At 38.5% G+C, this 22,214-nt stretch overlaps 1 protein-coding gene and 1 non-coding gene across 2 annotated transcripts; both read right to left on the reverse strand.

Moving 5' to 3' along the window:
* Positions 1-1,271: 1,271 nt before the first annotated feature.
* LOC117990750 (serine/arginine repetitive matrix protein 1) lies at positions 1,272-21,720 on the reverse strand. Its single transcript, XM_034978245.2, is given in 8 exon segments — positions 1,272-4,033; positions 5,845-6,054; positions 6,394-6,602; positions 6,711-6,994; positions 7,668-7,900; positions 11,524-11,577; positions 11,579-11,805; positions 21,716-21,720. Coding segments are annotated over 7 exon segments (1,293 nt in total). The 5' UTR covers positions 11,792-11,805; positions 21,716-21,720; the 3' UTR covers positions 1,272-3,943.
* LOC117995450 (U4atac minor spliceosomal RNA) lies at positions 9,047-9,180 on the reverse strand. The gene has a single exon (XR_004675519.1). It is a non-coding gene; the product is annotated as a U4atac minor spliceosomal RNA (small nuclear RNA).
* Positions 21,721-22,214: the final 494 nt, after the last annotated feature.

Genomic DNA, 22,214 nt, shown 5'->3' on the forward strand with positions numbered 1-22,214 from the left:
ACTAGCAATAAAACTTGCAAAGTAAGCTCTGATACGTCACTTGCACATCGTGAACTGTAAACACTCAGCAAGTCAATTTTTACAAAATTGATATTGACATGACTGATCATGACTTTGCAAGGTTTTTTTTGCACGTGGACACTTAGCTTTAGACATTTAGTTAAAAGTCGAGAAAGTATGACAATTTTGCCCAACGCAGAGTCGTGGGTGTAACTCATCAGTGGTTGAGTGTCGCATGCTGAAAGTCCTGGGTTCAAATTTCAGCTCCTCCACAACGCTTTTTTTTTCTCTTAAAAGGACACACGTTACCTACCTGGGTATTTTAATCGTAAAATCAATATTTTAATAACAATACAGCTGGGTATTCATTATGTTTCTAACATACTACTTACTAGATAAAGAGTTCCTACTTCCTTATGATAGTGAACAATAATCAGAAGGCTCAATGGATAATAAAATATAGGTACCTCCAATCTCCATCCATAGGACCATAGATTAATTATTGGTCTCGCTCCATAGGGCGTATCTCTACCTACTACTACAAATCAAAAAATCTACCAAAAATACGTTTCCATTATAGGTAGGTATTCCAATTCTGTTACATAAACCCCTAATTTATTCGCATAAAAATATTCTTTCAAACTATTCTAGAACACAATTTTAAAAATTGCGTTGTACCTACTGTGTACGTAATACCTATAATGGGCTATCATAAAAATAAAAATCAATATTGATATAATTGCCCAAATAAAAAACGTGTCACGCCATCTATACGTGGCCAGAGGAATACCAACCAGCGCCATCTACTAGGACATACGGAAATATTTGATTTCCTAAACTTTTCTTGGGTTCCACGACGAAGCCAGCTTCCAGCTTGGGCCAAGATGGCAGACCCTAGCCGGCGAAATCTCGGCTAAACTAGAAGTCAAAACCGCTCTTTGCGGCTTAAAAATACGTACCCCCTACTGACTTTCGGCCAAACAGAAAAAAACGGGCGTATTAGGTACCGCGAACGTTTTGTAGTAGCCACAAGCAGTCTTGAGAATTGATAATAATAGTTTTATTTTGCTCAATGAAAATTAAATTAAATAAGTAAGGAGGTAGATAGGTAATATTAATTCGATTGCAGCAGTTAACCGCAGGCAGCAATAAGTAAATAATCTATCTAGGTATAAGTACAACGAGAACACGATAGGTCGAGATGACAATTATGTTAAGAAAACCATTTATATTTTTAATGTTTTAATGAAAATTCAACTAAACGTATAAATCTTATTTATACTTACAATAAACAAGTAAGCCTATGACCCCATTAGCGACTCTTGTCACGTAATTTAATGTTGGTACATTTTTTTAGAAAACTATGCTCACTAGTTATATTATGACAGTGACATAATTTTAAATTTAGGTATATTTCCATACAAATACATAGGGATTTTTGTCACTATGACAAATGTCGCTAGTGGGGGTGCTAGGCTTTTAAATGATTAAATATTTACATTCGGCAGATGATAGCGATGTCTCGCGTTCTCGCCTAAAATTGCACTAACAAAAATATGGGACCAACTGGGGTTGCCCTTATTACTCGACCGATGATTACTATTATAACAAATAACTTAGTAAAATTACATTTCATAATGTTTTTTACAGTCCATCCCTCGGATTCAGTAGTTCAATTCATAAAAAACTTATCAAGGTAGTAGCGCGCGTTCCTAAATCCTCAAGATGGATTGATAAAATTGTTTTTTTTTTTAATTTTTTATCATTAGGTACCTAAATAATTAATACTTCTCTTCGAATTAAGCTATTTGTAATTCACACTCATCAAATAATATAATTAATTCGCAATAAATAATACACTTCAGGTACTTCAACTATATTTTGTATTAGAATTTATATAAAAGTCAATATAGGTATGAACTTTAAACAGAAATTGACCTAATTCATCGGTTAACAAATTATTTTTTGTAATATTTTGTTATTATATTTTTATGGGCTTAATCATCAGTCGAGTGCCTAAACAGTAAAGCCAAGGCCGTATCACGATTACAGGAGCGATAATATTAGAATAATATGCAGTTTAAGTATAATAATTATGTATTTAACATGATATCGTAAACGATTTCAGTCGCTATTGTAAAAATAATCGTAATACATCCCTAGCCCAAATTGTAACGACTAACATTGTATATGAAGTAAAGGCAGTCTTACGCCGTGGCCACGGTTGCTTACGCTAGGGAGACCGCTAATACTTGTCTAGTACTACGCTACAATACTTGATACATGTGCTAATGCCCTAATCTGATGGCTGTTGCTGTTATGCAGAGCTATAAATGCTCGTAAATGGGCTATAAAACTATGTAGGTAAGTACAGCTCAGCTATGAAAACTTTAAGGCTTTCTTCATTTGATTGACAAGTTACGAAATTTTGTTATTTATCTAGTAGAATGCTTTTAATAGGTATCTAGAAAAAAAAATCTGAAATTATGCAACTTGTATAAAATTGTGAAAAATTTCTTACCAATCTTGCACAAATGCAACAGCCGTTCACAATCTAACTATGAATAAAATGTCACTACAAGTATTAAGTATTTGGAATAATAAAAATGGCCTCGCCTATAGGTACGAAACGATAACAACACTATACTACTAAGTACTAACTACTAATAGTATGACGACTAGACCTAGATCTTGGAGGGATTTGTCTAGGAAATATGGAAGAGCTACAACCCCAAAAAAACTTGCATCCAGAATGCAACTTTTGACCCAATATAGAACTAAATATTCTGCATACTAACCTACTTACGTCCCTATAATAAAGTAGGTAACTCTAAAATATTACTTAGCGAGTATTATGTGGTCAACACCCCCCGAAACCTCCTAAAAAAGTGTATCTAAGTACCTAGTTGAGGCTAATGGCAAAACTTAATTTGCTCAGGAAAATATGAACATGGTGAAAATAAACTTCTACGTTGCAACTGTCATTTGCAGTTACTTTCAAGTAAATTATGGTTTACCTACGTTAAAAAAGTGAATTATAACGGTAAAACTCGTTTGGAAATTACCATGTCCGAAATATTATCGTTCTTTTTACAAAGGAAGGTGTGGAAGATAATTGGTCTCCTCCAAATTTTTGATGTTTTGTTTGATTAAATTTAATAATATTACCTACTATAAAAAGTTCGGCCAAAAAGTGTAATTATAACTAATTACAATTTTCGGTGGATATATTTGAATCGGTACGTATTTTTCGTAACATATTTTTGAAATTGGGATTTTTGGTATTCGGATGGTGATTCAATGAATAGTTTTGAGGAGATATTCCTCCGTCAATATTTTCTATTAGGCTTAGAGTGCCATTTTGAACCCATTAGGTATTCATAATTTTGTAGGCTTTATAGTCATTGGTAATAAGTTTGCAAATTGGACGCAAATGTGTGGGCCAACAAAGAATCTACAAGGATATTATGTAAACATAAAAATCTACTTCTATTTGGCAAGGAGTTTCAGTACCTACGTTTTGGCGACGCGCGATTGCTAGACCACACACATTCGAGCAACCGCCAAAACATATCTTTATACTAGGTTTACATTATTCCAACAATGTTCCAAGTCAATCCAATCCAGCTCTGGATTGCTACTAAAACAACACAAACATCGTTTTAATTCCAATATCATCATCATCATTATCGCCATCACATGCATATTATTTAGATCCGCCTTTAAGGTACAGCTCATACTCTATCTATATTTGCATTTAATCGTGGACAGTCACTTTCTGGATGCCATCTCTGTTACTGGTATATAGTGGCTTCCAATGCACTAAATCCAGTAAGCAATCCAGCTGGAATGAACTGCCGTGTATGACTGGATCAATTCTGAAATCGTGCATAACCCTATTGGAATACTGGCTTGGAAATTAATGTAAACCAGGTGAACTACTTCAGAGGGAGTCGAGGCGAGTGCGTTGTACTGCTAGTAGCGCCGATTGTTGCTGTAAACTCTTGCGCAGTCCTTCCAGTGTCTGTAATACCTGTAAACAAGATTATGCTAGGTGAAAGTATTGTGAAAGGTTGCGATTGTTCGTAGTTTTTGGGATGCTTCATAATTCATATCATAAAAAGAGTGCTCTCACGTTTAAATTCATAACATAGGTAGGTAAAACAAATCTCATTACCAAAGTGATTTAACATATTCAGTATAATTTCCGCTAATTGCTAATGCGCGTGGCCGCCATTTTAGTGATGTCAGCACTAGACTGAAGTTTCGAGCTGGTGGTATATTTTTATTTCGGCTGACGTCAAAACGACGTCATTTCGATGATAATGAGACATGGTTCCAGCGCAATAGCAATTTGCAGGACTTATACTGAGTAAATACTCCTCAACTTTTTTGCTTTCTGATAAGAGAAATGGGCTTCACTATGGGCTATGTTATTATTATATGGGTACGTAAATACACCTTCAGTCTGTTTATCGGAAATGATATATCTAGCTGTAACATAAAGGACGAACTGCGTGACCTTGCATTTATATCTGCGTTACTTTTTACTTACAATGTTCAAGGTTCGTACTTAAATAAAATAAATGTTTCAATTAAAAAAACAATTAGTGTTCTGCGCCTTCATAATATTATGTTCGTTAATTAAATTACAAATTAGTAAAGTCATTTAAGTCGGCGCCGAACAGTGTTTACTACCTTTACTGTACCCACACCTAATGGCAGATGTCTAATGGAGGATTCCATTATGATATTGATATACTTAGTTATAGTGATTTTAACTGGAAATACCCACTTGTTACGTATAAATAATTAATATTATTGTTATATATGAAAATTAATATGTATGTTAATTCAAGTTAATTGTGTATCTCGGTCAGTTTTATTAAAAGCCAAAGGTATATCCCCTATGGCCGATATGACCTGACGTGACCTATGAAATAAAATACTTTAATGCAAGTGAAACCACGCACTCTATAGAAAACGATATAAACAATCGTCAATATAGGGAATAACCAAAGAGATAATCCGTAGCCATTGTCCTTTTAATATCTATCTACCACAAATTAAACCAAGCTTTATTATAATTTATTATTATTTATTGCCTATAAAGCTCATTGTTGTAAGTAATATTATAACTACGGGGAATCACTCAACATAAGGTGGGTTCTATTGGATATTAGCATTCAAAACATCTGATAAATGCCTTCAGTTAATTCTGTGCCGCACTTGTCTGTGATGGGCAAATTATTAGATCAGCTATTCACTAACATCAAGTATTGCGGAATTCACTGAAACACCCTGTGAGTCATGACGTTACACAAAAGCTGATGTCGGAAATTTCGCTTGTCTCAGTTGAAAGACAGTTTTGGCTGACTTTAGTTTCCAAGGAAGGTTATTGGCTGTTGGACTTATTGTTTATCTCATCTCTTGAATAAGACTCAGGCAAGTTAGCATAGATGCTCCTACTAGCATTGATGTATCTCAGGAATCCTGGACGACATATTATTAGTACTTTTCAATTATATATATATATATTTTTTTAAAGATAGTGAGCAAACGAGCAGGCGAGTAACCTGATGTTAAGTGATAACCGCCAACCATGAACATTTGCACTAGAGGAACCGCCGATGCGTTGCCGGCCTTTCAGGAATTTCTAGGCAAGTGCGCTCCATCTTAGGCTGCATTATAACTTACATTTACGGTACATTTTGCCTGAAATAAAGAACATTATTATTATTATTATTATTATTACCAGCCCAGCAGGTATCATTGCAGCTACGCGCTAGTCTATGAATTAAAAAAATGGTTTGAATACAAATAAAAAGTAGTTTAACGCGTTACCTCATCTCTTGCGTAGGCCTTCCTCTTCGGTGGTTCAGAGTGCGGTCTATCCGTTGGCGAGGGGGGTTGCACTTGGGGCCGGGGGGGTGGCGGTGCGGCGAGGGGGGAGCGACGCGCTACTGGTGAGAGTCGACGGGGGGGTTCTGGGGAGTTGGCGCGGATGAAATTTGTCACGTGAGTGCGCTCTGGGCTCCGTCGGGGTGCATCCACCTTCAAATAAGGGGAGCCAGGGTTAACAAGGTAGAGTTTGGTCACAAAAATATTGCGAATTATTAAAATGAGTAGGTATGAGGTTAGGAGTCAACAAGGGGTCAACTACAATTGAAAAAATGGTGTTCATTTGGTTGTACATAAATCTCTAAAGTGACAGGTCTAAAAGCAAGTTTTTAGTGGTCCTATAAGGGTTCCTTTTTACCTTTAGAGGTACGGAACCCTTATAGGACCACTTCGTTGTGCCTGTCAAAAACCTATAGGGTACTTCCCGTTGATCTAGAATCATGAAATTTGGCAAGCAGGTAGGTCTTATGGCAAAATAATATTTGTATGTACCTCAGTAGCCCTGAGTTCCCTGACTCTAGGGTTGTGCGGTGGCTCGATAGGAGATCTTGAAACAGTGACAAGGAGCTTCTCCGCCTCCCGTATCAGTTCCCGGTACTTTCGTTCCGCTTCCCGATCGGCTTCGAGGAGTGGATCCCGTTCTCTGACAGGTGGGGCTGTGGGTGCATGGCATCGACGTCGCATTCGAGGCGGCGTTGCTCCTGAAAATTTGGATTTATTGGAAAAATTCATTACGTAATATCAATGCGCTGCAGCATTAAAACTTAAAGAGTAAAAAGCCATTCTATAGTCAATTTATTTATACCCACCTGCAGAGCGTGGAGTTCTTCGAGGAGGTCTCCGTCGTCTTGCCCTTCTCTTACCCGGTGATGCCGTACTATCCGGCTCATCCTCATCCCCACCGTCTAACCCCGTGTCACCATCCGAGTCCACATCAGCATCAGAGAGGATAGCCGTTTCCCTTCCTCGAGGTTTCATCCCACGACACTCTTCATCGCTGGACGCCCCGCCTCTGTAGTACGGTGTTTTGTAGGGTTCTGGAGATATGTGAGGTGATAGGTGGGGTGATAGGTGTGGTGATAAGTGCGGCGATCTGAAATCAATAAAAAGTATTTAAGTAATTACAAACAAAATTAAGTACTTAAACTTATTAAAATATTGGCTGTTCCACCATTATGGCTATCTGCACCTTGGACGCTGCTGCGCGGAATAAAGAACGGTACTCTTCCCGTACCACTGGCGTAAATTCTTGAGCCACTATGATCTTCTTCGGCCGGCTATTTTCCTGTGAATTATGTGCTGAAGGAGGTCGCACTTGCTATTTCTCATAATATGGGCAAAATAATCCAACTTCCGCACTTTTACCATTTTCAGAATTTCAATATCTTTGCTTAGACTTTATAATACCGTTGTATTCTTGACACGCTGTATCCAAGACATTCTCAACATTCTTCTTCTTCAACATATAGATGAATAAGTAAGTATTTTGATTTAAAACTGACAAGGTCGACAAAACTGTGAACCTTACGTACTGATAATCTGGTGATAATTTAGTAGTGGGTGGCAACAAAATACAAAAGGTCGATTTCGTAAAACCTGCATCAACCATTATTACAATCTCGATTGTTGTGATTGGCGCAATGCATTTTAGCCAATAGTGAGCGAGCGTCAACCAATCAGAGGTCATTGCAATCGTGACATTGTAGCTGTCACTCTACCGCAATCGAGCAACAGTAATAGGTAGGCTTTAGAAAATATGACATTACCTTGAGCCGTATTTCGGGTGTGAATCCAGCGAATAAGGCGTATGGTGCAGAGTGGGCGCCTGCGGGCACTGCAACGACTGCTGATGCAGCACGCTGGGAGCTCTCCTCCTAGCGTTGGGCGACGTGCCTCCCAGCCAGGGGTTAGTCCGGATGCGACACCTGGGTCGAGGCGACGGGGTGGCACAAACCGTCGGTTCAGGCGCGACTTTTCGTACTGCGATGCTCGAACGACGCTGAAATAAATTAGTAACCAACTTCAATAAAGGATGTTTTGCAAAATTGGGCAATATTAATTCATCAATATAAATATGTCTGTCAATTTAATTTTAAGAAAATCAATCAAATGGCACATGGTTTAAATGTCTGCCAATCCGCATTGGGCCAGCGTGGTGAACTATATCCTGAATCCTTCTCATTCTGAGAGGAAACCCATCCTCTGTAGTGGGCCGGCGAATGGTTAATCATGGTGGTGGCACAAGGTTAATATTATAAAAATAGAATTTTCACAGTTAATATTGATTGGGCTGCTCAAAGGATCAAAATTGAATGTGCGAGTCAGTGGCGTGCACAGGGTTCATTTTCAAAGCCAGGGTAAGCAGTATTTAGGAAGGTACCTATTTACATTGAGCACTATTTCAACTAGGGTAACTATTTCTTAGGTAAGCAGTGCTTTTATGCCTCTATGAGCTGCACGCCACTGTGTGCGACCTATATTGTTAAGCACATTACCCACCTACTTACAAACAGATATTTACAAAATTCAGCAAAACGCAATATTTGGTAATATTATTTTAAAACCTCGAAAAATAAAAAACAGCCAAGTGCGAGACGGAATTACATACGAACGGTTCCGTACCATCGTACAAGAAATAATATAACTTTTGAATTGTTATTTTAATTTTCATGGCAGCCATTTTGAAACTTATATTATTTGTTGTTATAAAAATACACATTCAGTGAAAACAACTCTGTACCAGCTATTACGGTTCACGAGATACAGCCCGCTGATAAACAGACGGGCGAACGGACGGACGACCAGCTGAGACTTAGTAATAGGGTCTCGTTGGCACCCTTCGGGTACAGAACCCTAAAAGGATAGAAAAGAAGAAGATAGTAGATGATAGGTAACTAAGGAGAAGATAGAACCTATGGTAAGCGACAGGTTGAAATGGCAATCAGGGAGGGAACGCCCAGCACACCCGCACAACCTCGCGCAAACTCAGTGCGGGCGAGCGCGGGTGACGTGCGAGTGTGCGGGGCGTCCACCCGCCTCAAACCCTGTTGCCACCTCAACCTGTCGAAGACTATAGCATACAGGTATCCATTTATTTGCTAGTAAAGTTTCGGATACTGATATAGCCCTCTGTGAAGTAAAAGGGCCTTTCAAAAATTGCGCTCGGACTCCCTTAACGGCAGCCGGGCGCGGGTATGTTATACAAGTATAACTGGGTGTCAGCATCAGTGCTCTCACTTTACGATCACTGCGCACTATGCTCCCCAAGACAAGGAAGTATGAAAGTTGACCACGAGTTCTTCTTATAACTGAATAGCTTAGCAACAATTACGCCATTTTACAAACACATAGCGCCATCTATTGGCACATTGAAGGACTTTCCTTATTAGCAATAAAATGGCAATGATATTAATTTAAACGGTCATAAAATACGATTGTAGTACGGAACCCTCACTGCGCGAGACTGACTCGCATTTGGTAATTTTTTTCTTCTGAGGTTCGGAACCTAAAAATGCGCAAAAAGTCGGGACTCAGGTTGGTAGATACATAAAAATAATATTGAAGACAATGATATTAGATTTTCTTCTAATATCATTGATTGAAGAGAATTTATTACGTAGTTACGTAGTGAACGTTAAATGCTAATGAGCGATCAGACTGTTATTAGCTCAGATGAATCCCTCCCCCGCAATCCGTGCGCTCCAGTTAATTAATAAACCAGATTCAAAAACCTGTTGACTAAAGGTTATGCGTATCTAGGGTTCACGAGTAGTTAATTAAAGAGAAAATAAATCTGTATCTAGCCTATACCTACCTATAATTAAATATCTCTCGTATCTTTTTCACAATTATCTTCAAAGGGAAAAGCTGACTGACTAATTGACTGATCTATCAACGCACTGCTCAGACAGATCGGGCTGTAATTTGCAATGCAGATAGCTACATATTATTATGACGTTCATATTCGCTATAAAAGGGTTTTTGAAAATTCAACCTCTAAGGGTGGTAAATAGGGGTTTGAAAAGTGTAGTCCACGTGGACGAAGTCGCGCACATAAGCTAGTAAAAGATAAAACTGACTGACTGACGTTAATGTACGTACAGGCATATTACCTGTAATACGCGACAGGTCGAGATAGCAATCGGGAAGGGACATATCCCCGCGCTAACCCAGTACGGGTGAGCGCGGGTGACGTGCGGGTGTGCGGGGCGTTCCCCCGCCTCATAGCCCGATTGCAATCTCAACCTGTCGCGTTCTATAGTTAAGTACCTAATATAATTAAGTTTATACCTACAGCACAGAGTAGGTACTTTTTACATACGGGGCTTACAGCCACCCCACCCTATAGTTTAAACCGCTGCTGGGCTTAGAAACTTGAGATTTTACGCGGCGCGTTGCTTGTAGAGAAAACCTACATAGTTTTCTCTACCTACAGTACGCGACAGGTCGAGATCGCAACCGGGGTGAGGATGCCCGCACACCCGCATAGCCCCCGTACTAACCCGGTGCGGGATAACACGGGTGACGTGCGGGCGTGCGGGGTGTCTCCCCGCCTCATACCCCGATTGCCATCTTGACCTGTTGCGTACTATACAAGTTACAACGTAGACCCCCAACTCGAAGACCATGAGGAAGAAATGATTTTCACACCTTCCACCGTCCGAACCCTATTTTCTTGAGGTTTTGAAACGATGTTCTAGAAAGTCATAGAACTTAGGTACATATAGGCGAAGATGTTCCGTACCCAAAAGGACCCTATTACTAACCCTCTGCTCTCCATCCGTCCGTCCGTCCGTCCAGTCAGTGGGCTGTAGCTCACGTGAACCGTAATAGGTAGAGAGTTAAAATTTTCACAAAATGTGTATTTTTGTTGCCGCTATAGCAACGAAAAATTAAAATTCCAGAATGAAAAGTATTAGATATGTCTTGTACGATGGTACGGAATCCTTCGTGTGCAAGTCCGACTCGCACTTGACCGACTTTTGTAAAAACCGCTATTGATATTTCAACCTTCTCGTTGAAAGGTTGCTTTATAACAAAGAGCTTAAAACACTACAGTTACGAGTACTATTGTTTTGAATATTATAATTTACCTGCCTGCTCATGACAGATATCTACTTGCACTTTGCAGAGCGGCTAGTGAACGAGCCATAAGCGGAGCGAAGAGCGGAGCGACGAGCGGAGATTCAAAAGCTTAAATGGGCGTCTAGTAAGATAAACTCTATCTCGACTGGCCACTTAGTAATTCATAGAAAAGTTAACTAAAACGGCGATTTAATTTTTCAGTAACTTGATGAAGAAGCATGATTGAGAATCAATCAAGTTAGACGATACATATTAAGTATTATATGTTTATTTACTTTCATGCAAAAGGTGTCACAGGTCACAGGGTTGATTAGGCAGCGGGGGAGGCACTAGCGGAGTAACGAGTTATACGAACGGCACGCCAGGCGATGTGTCATCAGTCGAACAGCCCGTGCTCTCAGGAGATGACAGGAGGAGGTGGCACGAGCGACCTCGGCGTTGTAACTTGTATGCCTTGTCTGCTTGTTTTTATACTTCTTCGCGCGCCCTAACTGCGCGTCCATGATTTACTTAGCAAATAATACAATAAAACTTTACCTTTGCCGGTTCATGGTACAGGTGAGTGGTGGGCGGCGCGGGCGGCGGCGGGGGGAGGCACCAGCGGAGCGGCGAGCGATGCGGGCGGGGCGCGCCTGGCGACGTGCCAATCGGTCGAGTAGCCCGTGCTGTAGGCGCTCTCGGGAGACGACAGGTGCGGAGGTGGCACGGGCGTGGTCGGCGTCGTCTGCCTTGTCTGCTTCTGTTTACGCTTCTTCGCCCGCCCCAGCTGCGCTTCCATCCATGATTTGAGCCGCGCGCCCAGCATGCCGCCGCCGGCACCTGCAAGTGACGTAGGTATGAGCAACAAAAGATTCTAAAACGTATTGTTTTCGGAATAATATGAGGTATTTTATACGTTCTTTATAATGTCTCCAAAGAATAGAAAATATGAGATGTAACTTAAACATCAGCACAGTAGTAGAATATTAGGTATACATATATAAGAATGTGAAAAATAGTTTTTCTTTTTGCGATTATCTACCTAAATTTCAATTGACAAAAGCCACAAATACGTGGTAAAAGACGACAAATAAAGAACATTAAAAATAAAAAAAATTATTGGGCTTGCAAATGAAAAGAATAATGAACCATCGAATTCCGCCCCAAAGAAAAGTGTGACGTTACAAATTTTCTTAAGTAGGCAATAGGATAAAAAGAGCTTTGAGATATTTACCAACCACCGAGTTCAAAGCAAGTGGGATTCGATTTACTTTATCATTATTTTCCCATCGTTCTGTAGTCAAGACCGCCAAAGAAAAGTACCTATCTACCAACTCAAGTGAAGACATTAAGTAATTAAAAAAGATAAGTGTGTCTTTTAATAAAAATGTCCACGATTTCCAAATGTGTTGTCTCTAGTATCCCAAAGTGGTAGGCTAATAGTTTGTCTGTTTAATTTATTAGTCTATTCGTACCGAACCAGTAGGTAGGTACGAACAAACCAAGAAATAGACAAAGGAAATAAGCAGTCTGTAATATAAAATATACAGTCTGTAATAGTAAAATACTGCCTATGACTGTTGGTACCGTTATCTATTTTGGTGGTATAGATACTACTTTAGGTCCTTGAACAAATCTTTGACTTGATCACCTGTATAAAGCCAGTAACAAAAAGTCATTGGATTGGAGCATATTTAGATATATAAAGGAAAAGGTGACTGATTGACTGACTGACTGACTGCCTGACTGATCTATCAACGCACCGCTCAAAACTACCTGGACCGAATCGGGCTGAAATTTGGCATGCATATAGCTATTGTGACGTAGGCATCCGCTAAGAAAGGATTTTAGAAAATTCAACCCCTAAGGGGGTGTAATAGGGGTTCGAAATTTGTGTAGTTCACGCGGACGAAGTCGCGAGCATAAGCTAGTTGGATATAAAATACATATGTTACGTTGAGAATGTTAAAAATCGAAGATAAGTTAGGTAAATCTTGCAAAATAATAAATACCTGCTGCTATGAAATACTTACCTAGTCGGTAGGTACGAGGTAGTCACCGCAAAAGGCTGGGTAACCGTGTGACGGTGCGAAAGGGGAAAATTTATTTTCATATCCGTCTAAACGAGCGCTTTCATAACCACCAAAGGATTTTCACGGAACTGTTATGTTAAACACGAGTAGAGAGCGACGCAATTGTTTTCCCCTCCCGAGCTCCTAACATTTGCCTGTCATCGAAACCCTACCCTTTGAAGTAAACAAAAGTATAGTGACATAAAATGTTTTATCGTCGCTTCGTCATTTCGTGGCGAAGTGCGAGCCCTTTAAAGTCCTGGACAGACGCAAAGCGTAGGGCAGTCTGGGCAGTCAAAGTGTGCTTTATAGTTCTCAACTTTAAACTTAACGCTATACTAAGCTGCCGATCTTATCGCATCCCTGAGATCCGCATCACTGAGCTCTCGCGTCAAGTCGTCACAACCCCTCCCGTCCCACTACCGCAGGAACCTACTCAGTTATGCGTTATGCTTTTAACTTAAATTGATTTTTCTTCTCGCGCTGATTGTCAGCGCTGGCGATCTAGTGCCAACCAGTCAGCTTATTTAGGAAGCTTCATAGACATACGAGTACATGGCCCGTACCTATACGGCCTATACCATAGATACCCATCGGCACTGACGATCAGCGTGAGATAAAAAACTGCCTCCGGCCTTTTTCCCGCGCTGCTGTATGAAAGTATCCATGCCGCTCACCAGCCTCCGTCGCTAGCATTTTTTATATGCAGCACATGTAAACGAGTATTAGTTGTAATAAAGCACCATTGTCAGTCGTCACACTACGGAGCATAATGTTATGTAGACATCTCGCGACACTATGCAACGGTAGTAGTGCAACTCCTTCACGCGCTGCTCAATGGGAACTTGGACGCCTCCATATATTGCAGTTCTCATTTATTGACTACAGCGTAAAATATTCACTATAAGGGCGATCACGCACTCATCAGATCCGAATCCGTGAAAATATGGATATAAAAAATGTCTAAGTCATATTATGTCATAAGCTACCATGCAAATAGTTCTATGAAAACTTCGGAACGTATTTCCACGGACTCGGATCGGATGAATGCGTATGAATACCTACCTACGGCGGTTGCCGTAAGTTTAACAAAACAAGGTAAACAGATTACTAACTCCATCCATTCCTTGTGTTAAAAGTACAAAGTCAAGGAGCCGCGTTTCGTCGCGCGTTATGTCTAACCCTGCCTTTAAAAGTGGGAAGTTGTGGGAACCCACAGTGATAAATACTGTTTACAGCGGACGACCCTTCAACTTTGGGGTATATGTAGTAATACTACCATTTTTTCTTTTGTTTTAGATTATTTTCAACGTACACTTACATTAAAAATTTATACTGTAGACTTTCGCTGAGTGGCCATTCTTTGGATATGACTAAGTGAATGAAGTTTCAAGATCCCTTGATGATGTTTTCAATAACATGCAATGCGTTTCCAAAATGGAGAGATGACGGCTTGCACGTATCTGCTTGAATGGTGGCCCTGCCCCCAATGAGGAAACAACACCCCCCTTACGAAAATTGGGTCACGGTATGGTAAAGAGGGTCCGATCGTACAACCCCAATATCTACAATAATATTTATGTTACAATAGGTAAGGCAATCTACATCGATATTCTTCATCGAAAGGCTTCTATTTAAAATAGGTTTGTCTTCACAATACCCTAAATAAAATTCACTACATTGTAAACTAGCTTATGCTCGCGACTTCGTCCGGGTGGACTACACACATTCCAACCCCCTATTTCACCCCTTCGGGGTGACTTTTCAACACAATCCTTTCTTAGCTGGATACCTACGTCATAATAGCTATTCTACATAACCCCAAATTTCAGCCCGATCCGTCGAGTAGTTTGAGCTGAGCGTTGATAGATCAGTCAGTCAGTCACCTTGTCCTTTTATATATTTAGATTAAAGTCCCCCGGGCCCCCGCCGCGCTGAATTCGTGTTTACTCGGGCTAAGCTCAGAAACTAGTGTACGAGTTTTGATACGGTTTTCATCAATAGAAAGAGAAATTATCTAAGAAGGTTATATATAGTTATAATTTATGAACATTTTGCGAAATTAAGCTAATGCCCGTATGATGATAATTTTGAATGAATTCAGAAAAACTTCCCATCTGAGCTTCCGTTGCGGCAATTCGTAAGTGCTATAGCCATGAATAATAGCTTATTGAGGCAAATACTTAGTAGTAATCAAAGCTTCATAATAATAACAGATTTAGTAAGTTCGTAAAAGCCAAATATAGTCACAATTACACTATTAAAATAAGTAGGTAAGTACAGTTGAAGAAAGCTTAGAACGATAGCTTTTATTATGTATTCCATTTCAAGCCAAGTACTTATAGCTATTATGAAAGAAAGACACAGACAATAATGCACAAAGTAAGGTAATACCCATCAGCTTAATAAAGTCTGGAGCTCGGCTGGCGATAGCTCGCCCTATAAATATCTAGCTATCGACTAGGTTTAAACGAACAACACACTAGGGACATGTCGAGGCGATAAAAAGTTGCACTCTCTTATTTAAGGAAGAAAGATGGTTAAGTCGATTGGTGACATTGATTGCTAGAATTGGTGATGACTCCAATTAGGTGAACAGACGACATGAAACAAGCCGCAAAGAGCCGCTGAATTCAGGCGGCCAAAGACCGTGGCGTGCAGAAGGCTCTACGAGAGACCTGTTTACAGCAAGCCGGTGGTCGCATATCTGTTGATGATGATGATGATGATGATCGCAATTATTGTCGAAATTGGCTAAATTTAGATAATTCCTGCCGCGTCTACAATCGTCTAAGTCACTGTAGCTATCAAACTACAGCGCTAGGCCACAGCTGGCCACTCACTCATAGCCAGTCCAGTGAGGAGTGATAGGGCAGCGTTGAATTTTTCCCGTGGGTTAAGCTTCGGCAAGGGCTTGGGCACTTTTAGGCTAAACTTACACTTGAGGTTATAGGTACTTTAGAGCCGATGATGACAGTGCAAATCAGCCTGTATATAGCTGTTGCGTTCAACATAAAAATGTAATGTAATTAGCATAGCAATACTGCCAGGCCCCTCTCTCTTCCTCTCCGCTCCGAGCACGGTATTGTGCGGACGTTTGTTATTATTAAAGCGTGCACAAAATACAAAGTGCCTTTTTAACGAAGACCAGCCTTCGCATCTACCAAACAACCACAATTATATGGTCCATACAGTCCATTCCGCTCAACAGCCTCAACTGGTGTGCAAATTTTCGAATGATCCGTATTCCGTTCCTATCTCCCACAGATAAGGGAATTAACTCATATGTGCCATCTCCTCACGTAGATGAAAGGCAAAAAGTCCCTAGTGTGTTCTTACACTAAACACGGCATTGTCCGCCCCAGTGTCGTGTTTCAAGAAAAACTGCCGATCGTAAAAGGGCTCCGTTTGAGATTCTCATTCCCATTTACAGCGAAGTCGACGGTAACGAACGCGACGAGCTTCGAAGCTATTGCTAATACTATTGACGTTGGTTTATGAAACGGATAACGAATCGATCTTGTGGAACGCTGAATTTCAGAACAGCTTTCAGCGTACATTAGGTAGGTAGGCAATTATTATCTAGCTATAAGTAGCATGATTGCTCAGATTATCTTTTTTGAAGGGGTAATTTATATAAATGAAACATTTAGGAACTTTGCTATGTGATAAAAATTTAAACATACCTATGATTTTTTAGAAGCGTATACTTAAGAAGGTTGAACCTAAGCGACTAAGTAAACTCCTGCAAAAAATAATAAGCCTATGGTTCCATATAGGCCTATCCATATTCCATATATACATTTCCATATACATATTCCATATATATCCTATGGTGGATAGGTTGCTCTACCACCTTATATCATCTACTTCCCCTACCTAAGTTGAAATATTTTTTCCGGAAAAGGATGTAGGTAAACTGAGTTTAGCCATCTTAGTTAAATGTAGTATAAAGTATTATATCGGCATTTTGGCTGTGGTTCAAATTATGGATCGCTCTACTAAATTGTATAGTTAATAAATAGTAGGTACTAGGTAGGCTCCATTCCACCCATTTGCATCAATTTTGCTCTCAAAATAAACAGTCCTGATGGTAAAGCATTTTCTTTTCAGAAGTACTTACAATAATTCGCCAAACCAATAACAACAGAGTGAAGTGGTGGAAATCAGTACTCAATGTTTCGACGCCCTACGCCCTAACCCTAAATCGAATAGCTGTAGAAAAGACGAATACCCGCAAGGGTGCGACTCAGATTTAGCTAATATTCCCAATCCATTACCCGAACGCGATTCAACGACTTGTAGTTTGTATTGGAATTTATCGAACCCTTGAATTATTCAGTAAGCAAATAATGATGCTTCATACTTTGCCTCAGTTTTGTCTAGGTTTACATCTGTTATATTTTAAATTTTTTACATTGACTGTTAAATATGTTTAAAAATTGTCAAAGCTTTTTTTACAGCTGATAAAAATGTCGAATCGAAGAAACCTTACCTACATATTAGTTTCTAATTTGAAAAGTAACTTCATAAATAGCACTCACCTATAATAGTACACTGTGATACAAGGGTGGAAAGTAGGTTATTGCAAACGAGCTGACATTAACAAGCCCGAGCCGAAGGCGAGGGTTTTTAACTTTTTATGTTACGAGTTTGTATAATAAACTACACACCCGTGTATCACGCGACGTTTTTCAATACAGTTGTGAAAAAAAACAAACCAAAGAATTAAATTTGTTTATTTCAACAGACATACACAAATAGAAAAATAACAAATATAATTAATTCTGATAACTAATAATTGTTAACTCCCACTTAATTCACGAAAATAAGCTAACATACAAAGAAAGAGCCAAATAATTTCCCGCAAAGTCTTTGATATTATTAAAATATTAAATTCTGCCAAAACTCAAAACCGAATAAAAAAATTAATAAAAGCCTTTTTAAAGATGCTGTTTTCCCTACTCATAAGTCATGGCGCAGAAAAAAGAGCTTTAATCAGCTTAAGAAGAGCTTATAAGTACAAGAAACAATTTATTCAAAGTGGCTCATACAAGCAGGAATATTAATGAACCTTGGTACCTACCTACACCTGCACGTAATATTATTAACATTAAAGCCTTGCGACATAACGTCGCTAAGCACCTAAGTAATAAGTACCAGTATTTACTTAGGCTCACGGAAACCGTGACAACCACATTCTGAATCGTGTCCCGAAATAACACCACTTGACTCTGCACATAAAAATCGTCAGTAAAACTTTATGTGGGGCTCACAAAGCGTAACATAACGATCATCGACTTAATAGTTGTCTGAATGATTGTTGATTACATCACAGTCGTTAGCGTTCACTTTTATTATCGTCACTAATACTTAAAGGGCTATTTCTTGATGTTATAAATAGAATGGAGAATCTAGCATTATAGTCAGATACTCTTCCCAGTTCCCAAAACGAGTCCAAAATTTATTTTGAGAAGGTACCTACTTGTGTAGTTTTCAAAATAATAAAATCGCGGATTGGTACCAATAGCATGTCGTTATAAAATAGACAGTGGCCAAAACCTGGAGGTATACTATGATAATTATAAGTGTACTATGATCAATGATCATAGTAAGTACCAGACGATAACAATTGATGGACAGTCGTTCTAGGTAGGTACTTCTTTTGTATGGTCTGCTTAGTGAACCTACCGAAACATATACACTTTTTTTTTTTTTTTTTTTTATTGTTTTTTTGCAATCAACAGCGATATAACAAATAAATTTTACATAATAACAGACTGAAAATAAGGGCCAAATAGGATTACAATTTTTTACAGATTATTAAATAGATATGAAATATAAGTATTTATAACAGTACGTTTGATAATTTAAACAGCTTTACAATAATATAATAATATGAAAATATAAAAGTCAATTAACTAGTAAAATACCTAGTAGGTGATCACAACATATGTATGTGTGTGGTGTATGTGTGAGTGTATGTGTGTCTGTGTGTGTGTGGGTGTGTGTTTGTGTGTGGGAGAGAGAGTATGCGTGAGTGCGTGCTTGTGGGTTATGATATTATGCAGATTTATGTACTATTATAGATACTAGTAGAGTTCAAAGTTACAACCATTGTCCAAAGTTGAATAGTTTAAAACATGTTAAACTTTATACTTACTTCATAACATTTTAGTTTTAATTTTATATTTGTTATTTTAGTTTTAATTTAGATTTAAATGTATTTTATAAACTTGTTAACCTAAAATAGATAGATTTATATTTCAATTCACTGGATTAAAAATAAAAATTATTTACAATTAAATTAAATCAAATTAAAAAAATTACTTTTATACTTAGATGTTTCTAGATACATTCAAAGTATAATACTTTTAATATTATAAAATGCGTCTTGTATTGGAATCCCCCTCACGTCGCAATGATGCAACGGATTGACATGATTTTTTTCTTGGATATATTATACTTAAAGATCTGCAAGACCTAGGCTACTTTTATTCTGGAAATAAAGGAATTACCACGGTATTTTCAAAAAAATGAATCCACGCGAATGTAGTCGCGAGCATTACCTATCTATGTAGTTTCTAATAAAATAACATTTGTCAAATGCTGCAGGTCGCGTAGCATAAGCGTAAACACTCGTAACCTTTATAAATGTAGGTTAAACTGGCTTCATAAAGCTGCCCGTGGCCTACATAGCTGTCAGCAAGAAATTATTACAGCTTAGTCGAACCCACTTACCCACTCCTACTTAACTTAATGTTAGATCAATTTTACTTACGTTCCACACCCGATTTCTGGTACGCATTTTGTAGGTACCTACTATTCAAGTATAAATCATAATCAGCAGAGCCTTGATTTTATTTTATTTTATTTTATTTTATTTTTATTTTATAGAGACAAACAGTTACAATTGATTGTAAGCTTTGTTGACAGCGGAGTTACGAACTTATATTTACGTACAAAAAAAAACCTGAAAAATCTGAGGAGAATAAAGAGAAAAGTTTACAATAAAAAATAAGAAGACCCTCTTTAAATACCGGGAACACGCTAGAGAAAAACGATTTATCCGAAATACAGATTCCCTAAATGTATAAAAGCTATAATCCCGTACCCTTGTTTACTTACAGTGGACATTTCCCTTGCAAACCCGATGATATAAGTAATATTATTCATACTCAACCCATACCCACTTCCAGGTTCTGCTTACGTAACATGCTGACGACGAATTCAATTTCGCTGTTATAGCTTTCCGAAGTTATATGCAAAATCTGAGCAAATACGGAATCAAGATTTGTATTCGACGACGGGACGACGAGAGGCTTAATTATCTATTTCCTAACTGAATTGGCCCAAAAGCTATGAAATAAATAATTTGGTTAACATAAATTTGTGAAATAATTTGCCTACTTGGACAATCATAATTAGGTAAGTAAAATCATCATCATCATCATCAACAACAACCCATCGTTGCATCGCATACTGAGACAGGTTCTCGGAATGAGCATATTTAGCCATAGTCCGTTACGCTAACCAATTGGGGATCGGCAGACTTCGTACACTATTGAGAAATAATGGAGAACTCTCAGGCATGCAAGTTTCCTCACGATGTTTTCCTTCACCGTTAAAGCAAAATGATCATAAATCTGAAAAGTTAGAGTTCGAACCCCGGACCCACCGAATAGGAGGCCGATGTCTTAACCACTAGGTAATCAGCGCTTTTATTTAAAGTTTAAACTCGACTAATGTTCCCCTTTCCCCCTCCAACTAAGCTTGTTAATTACTAGAAGTGGATATACAACCATAGTTCAATGAGATATATTAATTGATCAGAGACAACTTGCCCCTTCGATTTCAGTATTCAATCCATCAACTAAATCGCTGAGCTATTTTAATAATACAGTTTATTTACCATTCAAAATAAATTTCTTGTTTTTAATAACATATAAAGGCAATTCAGGACGACAGCGAATTTAAAATATCTAGTAATTTCCTTACTGGATTAGAGCCAAAACTGATTAAGTAAGAGCATAATAATATAGTAGCATGCTTAGTATTATTACGGTATGAACGCAGAGGTACAATTTTGTCGTCTAATCAATTTTTCTTTTAGTGTATCCTGCAAGAACTTTATCCTGCTCGTTTATTCAACAGACGTTTTCATTCTGTTAAGAGTTAACTACATAGATATTTAAATTGAAATTTCTCCCGACAAAGTTTCTCTACAAACTGACTGACTACAAAGGATCGTTGCAATGCGCTACGAAAATACTTTTATCTACAACAGTTAGACTGAAAACTATAAAAAGGAACCCTTATAGAATCACTTCGTTTTCTGTCTGTCTGTCTGTTTGTCTGTCTGTCAAGAAACCTATGGGGTACTTCCGGTTGACCTAGAATCAAGCAAATTTAGCAGGTAGGTAGGTCTAGCACACGTAAAGGAAAAACCCACAGATTAGAGAAACTAAAGGGAAAACCCCAATCCGTAAATTTTTCAAAAAAAATAATATCTCTTCATGAACAAATAATTAATATTTTTTACTTTCAAAGTATGATTACTATACCAAATGGGGTAGTATGAAAGAGGCTTTACCTGCACATTCTAATACAGAATTTTATCAGAGGGCACGACAGTGCCACCAAGACGAGCCAAACCAAAGGAGGGGGGCACTACGTACCTCGAAGCGTTTCGTCGTATTTTCGAGCAGCTTTTGGTTCGCCAGCTTCTCATATTCACCTCGGACGCATCCAGTATTTGTGCATCTACAATTAATATACTTACTTACGTTATAGCAATAGGTAAGTACCAAACAAAAAATAATTTGGAGACAGTAGTTTACTGTAAACTTCCGTTCAAGTTTTAATTTTCCAGTGCAAAATGAAATTCATCGTCGCAAGACGGAACTAATTGCAAGCATTTTCCAGGAAGTTTGTGTTCGCAGAAGCGCCTTGCAGTTTTATAAAAAGAAAAAAAAGAACAAAGATTGATCTCAACTCTAGAACCCAAATGAGCAGTCTGTAAAACTTTTGTATTTTTACTCTGCCCAGTTTTTTAAAGTTTAATTTGTATTATTGTAAGCTTCACTGAGTGAGTTAGTGAGTATTGGCACTTGGCCTGCCAAGTGCTAATTATCAATCGATTATCAATTTCGGTTGTAAAAGGTTAAGGAAACTTTA

This window comes from Maniola hyperantus, chromosome 2 (assembly GCF_902806685.2).
Source record: "Maniola hyperantus chromosome 2, iAphHyp1.2, whole genome shotgun sequence".
NCBI classification, from domain to species: Eukaryota; Metazoa; Arthropoda; class Insecta; order Lepidoptera; family Nymphalidae; genus Maniola; species Maniola hyperantus.